At 47.4% G+C, this 8,638-nt stretch overlaps 1 protein-coding gene across 11 annotated transcripts in view; it reads left to right on the plus strand.

Annotated features, from left to right (window-relative positions):
* The window catches only part of abcg1 (ATP-binding cassette, sub-family G (WHITE), member 1), a 28,185-nt gene extending 20,529 nt beyond the window's left edge, over positions 1 to 7,656 (plus strand). For 2 of the 11 annotated variants that reach the window (XM_041995061.1, XM_041995062.1), the window contains exons 7-18: positions 29 to 152; positions 1,221 to 1,335; positions 1,407 to 1,543; positions 1,671 to 1,769; positions 2,417 to 2,585; positions 2,704 to 2,804; positions 2,925 to 3,083; positions 3,159 to 3,277; positions 5,937 to 6,757; positions 7,046 to 7,189; positions 7,222 to 7,317; positions 7,446 to 7,656. In XM_041995061.1, the coding sequence (XP_041850995.1) occupies positions 29 to 152; positions 1,221 to 1,335; positions 1,407 to 1,543; positions 1,671 to 1,769; positions 2,417 to 2,585; positions 2,704 to 2,804; positions 2,925 to 3,083; positions 3,159 to 3,277; positions 5,937 to 6,165 (1,252 nt within the window). In that variant the 3' untranslated portion in view covers positions 6,166 to 6,757; positions 7,046 to 7,189; positions 7,222 to 7,317; positions 7,446 to 7,656. The other 9 variants (XM_041995053.1, XM_041995052.1, XM_041995056.1 and 6 more) reach the window with 9 other exon arrangements.
* The last annotated feature ends 982 nt before the right edge of the window (positions 7,657 to 8,638 follow it).

Below are 8,638 nucleotides of genomic sequence, written 5' to 3' on the forward strand. Positions count from 1 at the left end.
GTGCTAATGCTAACGTTGTGTGTTTCAGCGGTCTGGACAGCTCGTCCTGTTTCCAGGTCGTCTCTCTGCTCAAAGCCCTGGCTCGAGGAGGACGAACCGTCATCTGCACCATCCACCAACCCAGCGCCAAACTCTTCGAGCTCTTTGACAAGGTGAGTCGACTCCTGAAGCACATCCAGGTTCTTGGTTGGGAGCCTTGACCTTTCTGGATCCCACATTAGTCCGGTCATCATAGACCAGACAAACACCAGTCTGGTGGGTTCATACATGGTCTGGTATCTGCTTAGACAGGACCTTCAGCCGGACGGTCCATGTGGGAGCTGGAGTACTTATCTAAAGCAGAGACTTTAGTTTTTATGTTGACTGAGAGTTTACGCCTGGGCATGTTAACCTGCCGCTAGGCTAACACCACCATGAAGGTGATGGGGAAGAGGGAGAACCAGTCCCTTTAGACCAGCAGTCTGTTCTCAGCCAGGTTCATGGAGGATAATGACCAACCCATCACATGTCCTCCACACAGAACATTAACTTTTACAGGCCGGCAGACATGCAGCGCCCCCCGCTGGACACTGACCGGTATGAAAACTCCTTTCTCTCAACTTCAGCCAGACTTAAAAACACTGCTAGAGACAGAAAAGACTATGCAGCAAAGTCATGGTGTTTTATGCTTCTATTGGTATTTATTTATGTATTTTTAGTGTTTGGGTGTGTAGTAAGTGTACAGGGTGGAACTCTGCATGTAAAATGTGTATAAACAGAACTTAGTTCACTGTAAGTGCATTACTTTGTGTTGACTGATACTGTGTTGTTGCTGTATCATAAAGGCATCAGAATTTCCTAAAGGAACAATAAAGTATGTTCGTGTCATACCATATAAGTACTACATGGTATCATATTGCGTCTAATCGTATCATATCAGATCGTGTCGTATCGAACTGCGTCACGTCGTATGATCTCATACCGTATCAGACTTTCTCGTATCACCGCGTATCGTATCAGACCTGCTGCTGCGTTCTGAGGTTTTCTTCCTGAGCGGTCGTGGTTTGGTTCAGCTCATCAGTACCAGCCTGTTTCCTCACGTCTGTTCATGTAAAACAAGAAATGTTGAAGAAAGTTTCCTCCTGAGTTCTGAGCTCAGGTTCTGCTCCATCTCCAGAACCAGTCCTGAAACAGCCTGAACTGGACCGCAGGAAGTACTGAACTCTGTGCTTGTTTTCCAGCTGTATGTGCTGAGTCAGGGTCAATGCATCTACCGAGGAAAGGTGTCCAGTCTGGTTCCGTACCTCCAAGAGCTCGGACTCAACTGCCCCACCTACCACAACCCTGCTGACTTCGGTAAGAGGCACACACATGCACAAATACACAAACACACACATTTTATTTTATCACCGTCTGTCTGCCTGCAGTCATGGAGGTGGCCTCCGGGGAGTACGGGGACCAGATGGTGAGACTGGTAAAGGCCGTCCAGGACAGGAAGTGTGAGAAGGAGCATCAGACATTGCTGAACGGAGACGCTAACATCCACCCGCTGCTGTGGCAGGAGGTAGAAAACAAACACACCCCGAGTAGAGAAATAGTCCCAAAAACCTAAAAATGAAGATGATCATGTGATCAGATGAGTGTTGACCGTGTTCTCCCTCCCAAAACGTTCCCTCCATCTTTGTTCTCAGGATTCTTCATCTGAAGGTTGCCACAGTTTCTCAGCGAGCTGCAAGACTCAGTTCTGCATCCTGTTCAGGAGAACGTTCCTCAGCATCCTCCGAGACTCGGTGAGAAGCTCTGCTGTCATTCCACGGCATCTTCCAGCAAACTTCCCGAGTGGAAGTCCTGCAAACACACAGAACTTTACTGCAGCTTCACTTTTCCAAACGTTAGACTGCTTCACACAGCAGCAGAAAAAGTTCAGATCAAGTCAAACATGATTCCAATCGGCTCATAAAAATCAGAAAAAGAATCCTTCTGATGGGCTGATGTCAGTGCGCCTGAAGATCTCCGTCCACATACATGTTCACGTGGTTCTGAAAGGTCAACAAGATAAAGACTTAGAATATTTTAGTTATTGTCAATTTTGTAATTATATGAAAATAAACAAAGTAATTCTATCATTTAAAACTGGAGGAAAGAATACTTCAATAATTTTAGACGTGTTTCTTTTCTCCCACAATTCTACAAAATTTAAAAAAATATTTAATAAAAGATTAGATAGTTTAAGTAAAACCTATAACTTACTTTAACATTGGATTCAGAAGTAACTGCTAAACTTTGCACGCATTAATTGAACTGAAGGAATTACAAATTCCCTCTATATATGTATATATATATATATATATATATATATATATATATATATATATATATATATATATATATATATGTATCTGACTGAGGTCATGTGGTCATGTGATTGGTTGAGCAGGTGTTGACTCACCTGAGGATCTCCTCCCACATCGGTATCGGCGTTCTGATTGGTCTGTTGTACCTGGGCATCGGGAATGAGGCCAAGAAGGTTCTAAGTAACTCTGGGTTCCTCTTCTTCTCCATGTTGTTCCTCATGTTCGCTGCTCTGATGCCCACCGTCCTCACCTGTGAGTCTGCTTCTGGCCATGTGACCCAGTTTTACAGAAACATGCTGAAATCAGCCGGTCGATCAAACAGCTGATCGTAGCTGAATATGGATCCTGTTTGGTGTGTTTGTGTGCTCAGTTCCTCTGGAGATGGGAGTTTTTCTGAGGGAACACCTGAACTACTGGTACAGTCTGAAGGCGTACTACCTGGCTAAGACCATGGCTGACGTCCCGTTCCAGGTAACGATCAGCTGTTTGACCAGCTGCCACATTTAATGACAAACACCTGAGATGTTTGGTCTTGTCTCGCCTGCGGGGTTTGGTTGTGGATGGAGCTGATGCCTGTCCTGTGTGGTGCAGGTGGTGTTCCCGGTGGTGTACTGCAGCATCGTGTACTGGATGACGGCTCAGCCTCCGGACGCCGCTCGGTTCTTCCTCTTCTTGTCTCTGGGGATCCTGACGTCTCTGGTGGCTCAGAGTCTGGGTCTGCTGATCGGTGCCGCCTCCACCTCTCTGCAGGTCAGTTTTGCTTCTTCACCTCCGTCGGCTCTCGGGTGTCTGCAGACATCGCTCAGGTGTGCTCGTTTCCTGCAGGTGGCTACGTTTGTGGGTCCAGTCACAGCCATCCCAGTTCTGCTGTTCTCCGGGTTCTTCGTCAGCTTCGACACCATCCCCTGGTACCTGCAGTGGATGTCCTACATCTCCTACGTCAGGTGGGGGCGCTGTTTGACTGTCAAGGCTTTTAAGTGGATCAGACATCTGAAAACATAAATAAAAAACTGGAAATGGTTTTTACTTCGCTGCAGACAGAATGAAGACTTAATATTTCATATTTCATCTCATCAGCTTCGTTTCAGGCCTGAAACACAGAAACTGTTGAGAAGAATTTAGGGAACTAAAAGATGTTTTATGTGATGTCCTTAAAAACCTGTTTAGAGGATTTCCATACTTCTCCTCCACAATCAGAATATCATTCAGTCGGTCTGGAGGATTTTCAGCTGGACATGGTGGTCTCTGATCCCTCAGTCAGACCTGCATCCAGAACCATCATCACCACCAGCTGATAGAACCAGAAGAACAAGGATCACTGGAAACCTTCATCAGCTCCACAATCCAGAGTTAAAATCAGATGTCACCTCAGACTTTACTTAGCAGAAGAGAAGCTGCATGATAACCTGGTCCAGCGTTCCAGAGTCCACTTCTCTGGACTCAGGGAAACTGGGACGGACCATCACACACTGGAAACCTGGACTGTGGTCAGACCAGTCAGTATTTTTGTTAGAAGAAATGGAGCAAAGAGCAAAAGGATCATCCAGACTGATGTCAGCAACAAGTCCACGAGGCCGGTCCTCTGGGGTCGGATCAGGGTCCTGTGACGGTCTAGGGTCGGATCGGGGTCCTGTGATGGTCTGGTGGGATCGGGGTCCTGTGACGGTCTGGGGTCGGATCGGGGTCCTGTGACGGTCTAGGGTCGGATCGGGGTCCTGTGATGGTCTGGTGGGATCGGGGTCCTGTGACGGTCTGGTGGGATCGGGGTCCTGTGACGGTCTGGGGTCGGATTGGGGTCCTGTGACGGTCTAGGGTCGGATCGGGGTCCTGTGACGGTCTGGGGTCGGATCGGGGTCCTGTGATGGTCTGGGGTCGGATCGGGGTCCTGTGATGGTCTGGGGTCGGATCGGGGTCCTGTGACGGTCTGGGGTCGGATCGGGGTCCTGTGGCGGTCTAGGGTTGGATCGGGGTCCTGTGATGGTCTGGTGGGATCGGGGTCCTGTGACGGTCTGGGGTCGGATCGGGGTCCTGTGACGGTCTAGGGTCGGATCGGGGTCCTGTGATGGTCTGGTGGGATCGGGGTCCTGTGACGGTCTGGGGTCGGATCGGGGTCCTGTGACGGTCTAGGGTCGGATCGGGGTCCTGTGATGGTCTGGTGGGATCGGGGTCCTGTGATGGTCTGGTCGGATCGGGGTCCTGTGACGGTCTAGGGTCGGATCGGGAACCTGTGACGGTCTGGTGGGATCGGGGTCCTGTGACGGTCTGGGGTCGGATCGGGGTCCTGTGGCGGTCTGGGGTTGGATCGGGGTCCTGTGATGGTCTGGTGGGATCGGGGTCCTGTGATGGTCTAGGGTCGGATCGGGGTCCTGTGGCGGTCTAGGGTCGGATCGGGGTCCTGTGGCGGTCTAGGGTCGGATCGGGGTCCTGTGACGGTCTGGGGTCGGATCGGGGTCCTGTGGCGGTCTGGGGTTGGATCGGGGTCCTGTGATGGTCTGGTGGGATCGGGGTCCTGTGACAGTCTGGGGTCGGATCGGGGTCCTGTGACGGTCTGGTTTTTGGGCTGGGCTTACACCAGAAGACTTTTAATAGATTTGCACAAGACTCTGAAAGACCACCAGTTCACATCTAAAGACCAATGTTTAGAGTCTTAACTAGATTCTTTTAGCATTTTTTGTGACATATTGGACAGTTGATCTCAAACAGGGCTGATCTGCACACAGTAAAGAGGGAATCACACATCATCATTATTAAGTGTGGCTTTGCATCTCCACCAGGTGTTACACCCACTCATCAGAATCTGGAGGCATGAACGAGTTTTTATTCTCTTATTTGTTAGATCATTATAATGCAACACATAAGTTACACACGAAGTTTCATCACCGCTTCTTGTTCGATTGACGTTAAACAGCCAGATTACCAGCTCACACCTAACGACCGAGATGACGGGAACGCTGGGACTCCAGCAAGACTCCTAAGATTTCTTAAAGACTTCCGTTTTTAGTCTGCGACCGTGAAAATCGTTTGGTGTGAGCCCAGCATTATCCGGAAAACAACCAGGATTGGATTACGTGATCCAAGTGGATTTCAGAATCCGGAATTCCGTTTTGAACAACGCATTTTCAAGATTTGATCCTATCCGATAACCAAAATCTGCTGGGATCACGTTTGAATTCTGGCCCATTCTGCTATATTACAGCAGCATGGCAGCGGAGGAGGAGGCGTTCTGGACTGGTTCTGGACTGCAGTCCTGACCTGAAACAACCAGGATCCCGTCCTCTTGGACACTTGAAGAATGGGACTGAAACGCTTCATCACGTTAGAACATCTTTGCTGGGAGAAGGAACGGGAAGATTACAAAGTGGGAAAACTGAAACAAGTTTTTCTGGAAAGTTTCAGGTCTAAGATGGAAAAACTGGAGGAATTTTAACAGATCAACTTTTTAACTTCATTTTGCCTTTAGTGAAATAAAAGTGTGAAGGAAAGAGAAAATAAGAACTATTTTCTGTGTTTCTGGTAAATGTTCAGGTCTTGGTGTATCTGGTGGTGCAGCCGTGTGGTCAGCAGGGGGCGCTGCCGTCTCAGCTGTCTCCTTCTGTCTTTCAGGTACGGGTTCGAGGGCGTCATCTTGTCCATCTACGGTCTGGACCGTGACGACCTTCACTGTGACAAAGACGAGATGTGTCACTTCCAGAAGTCTGACGCCATCCTGAAGGAGTTGGACATGCTGGACGCCAAACTCTACCTAGACTTCATCATCCTCGCCATCTTCTTCCTCTCACTCAGGCTCATTGCTTACTTTGTCCTCCGGTACAAGATCTACTCTGAGAGGTAAACCAGGACCGGGACCAACACCAGGACCAGAAAGATGAGAAGTGGATCTGAGCGAGCAGCAGTTAGGCCAAAAAGCTGTAGGCCAAGTTAGCATGTAGCCTTGTTGTCCCAGCAGGGGACACTGACTGGACTTTGGCTTGCTGTTAAAAAACACATGAAGAGACAATGGAGAGGCCGTCTGAGGCGTAGACGTAGATCTGGTTTGGTTTCCTTAATGTCCTACAGGGACCGGAGCTGGTCTCCTGGTTCCTGAGGGTTCCACTGTGCCACAACCCGACCCGGACTACAGGAACAACTGAATCAATGTTCTGAAACTGATCCTGGACTTTTCATAATTTAGAGAATTATTGATGCATTTAACAGACTGAGGTCTAAAGCAGTGACTCCCCACCCTGGTCCTCCAGGCCCACTAACCTGCAGGTCTTAGTTGTCTCCCTGCTGCAACACACCTGATTGAAATGAATGACTCATTATCAGGCTTTAGCAGAGCTGGTCAGAGAGGGCCCTGAGGACCAGGGTTGGGAATCACTGGTCTAAAGGACAGGTCTCAGGACTCAGACTGAGGTCTAAAGGATAGGTGGACTCAGACTGAGGTTTAAAGGAAGACAGGTGGACTCAGACTGAGGTTTAAAAGAGGAAAGGTGGACTCAGACTGAGGTTTAAAGGAAGACAGGTGGACTCAGACTGAGGTTTAAAGGAAGACAGGTGGACTCAGACTGAGGTTTAAAAGAGGAAAGGTGGACTCAGACTGAGGTCTAAAGGAGGAAAGGTGGATTCAGACTGAGGTCTAAAGGAAGACATGTGGACTCAGACTGAGGTTTAAAGGAAGACAGGTGGACTCAGACTGAGGTCTAAAGGAGGAAAGGTGGATATAGAGTGAGGTCTAAAGGAAGACATGTGGACTCAGACTGAGGTCTAAAGGAAGACAGGTGGACTCAGACTGAGGTTTAAAAGAGGAAAGGTGGACTCAGACTGAGGTTTAAAGGAAGACAGGTGGACTCAGACTGAGGTCTAAAGGAAGACAGGTGGACTCAGACTGAGGTTTAAAAGAGGAAAGGTGGACTCAGACTGAGGTCTAAAGGAGGAAAGGTGGATTCAGACTGAGGTCTAAAGGAAGACATGTGGACTCAGACTGAGGTTTAAAGGAAGACAGGTGGACTCAGACTGAGGTTTAAAAGAGGAAAGGTGGACTCAGACTGAGGTTTAAAGGAAGACAGGTGGACTCAGACTGAGGTTTAAAAGAGGAAAGGTGGACTCAGACTGAGGTTTAAAAGAGGAAAGGTGGACTCAGACTGAGGTCTAAAGGAAGACATGTGGACTCAGACTGAGGTCTAAAGGAAGACAGGTGGACTCAGACTGAGGTCTAAAGGAAGACAGGTGGACTCAGACTGAGGTCTACAGGACAGGTGGACTCAGAATGAGGTTCAAAGGAGGACAGGTGGACTGGGATCGAGTCTCAGACTGTCAATGAATAAAATGCTTTATTTCTTCAGTCTTGTCTCCGTGTTTCTGTCCTCTGGACTTCACATTCTCATGAATCCCAAAAGTCCTGTCAGTCTGAACCAGATCAAAGCATCGGGTAAGTCCTGACATCATGCCAAGCAGGTTTTTCTAGACCGTCTTCTCTCTAAACTGAAAGTCTTGATCAGAGATTTGAAAAGATTTTGTTTATTCACCATTTAAAGTCCAAAAAGACGTTTTCTGCAGTTTCTGCTCCATCAGATTTTCTTTTAATCTAAACAAGCAGCTGGAGCTTTATTTTTATTTCACCTTGATTTAAGCAGGAAGTCCCACTGAGATTAAAAACCTCTTTTGCAAGGGAGTCCTGGCCAAGAGGCAGAAAAAGTATCAATTAAAATAAACAGTTAAAATACTTACTAATTCTGAAAACTGTTAGAGGCTCTCAAGTGTTCTCAGTCTGGATTTAAAGTCATTCAGTGAAATAAGTTCTGTTCATTTCCTTTTGCATCATGTTCCATGTGGAAGGCCGAGAAGACAAAGGCCCTTTTTTCCCAGTTCATTGTGTGAAAATGGTACAGACGCAACAAAAGATTATTTGATCGCAAACCACACAAATCAAAGTTTCTCCATGTGATTAGGTTACAGATATAGAAGAGCAGTAGTCCAAGCATGGCCTGTAGATAAAAGTGTACCAGTGTCCCACCTCCTGGTGGACAAAGAAGGCCAACTCACTGGAGAGTGGTGGTCAGGCTCTACAATTCCTAATGAACCTCAAAGAAGCAGATAAACACAACAAGCTTTCTTATACATTGAGCTGAAGCATTCATATAAAACAGATCTCCATCATCTAAAATGGATAAAACGTTGCGATGACAAGCTCCGTTTTCACCTCAAAAAAAAAAAAAAAAAACCCAAAAACTAAATTTGTTTAGAAAGAAAAAACCTAGTTTCAGTTTGAGTTTCCTCACAAGATTATCAACGTGGGGTTTGAACGTGAGTGTAATCAAGCAGGA

Source organism: Melanotaenia boesemani, chromosome 9 (genome assembly GCF_017639745.1).
Source record: "Melanotaenia boesemani isolate fMelBoe1 chromosome 9, fMelBoe1.pri, whole genome shotgun sequence".
NCBI lineage: Eukaryota > Metazoa > Chordata > Actinopteri > Atheriniformes > Melanotaeniidae > Melanotaenia > Melanotaenia boesemani.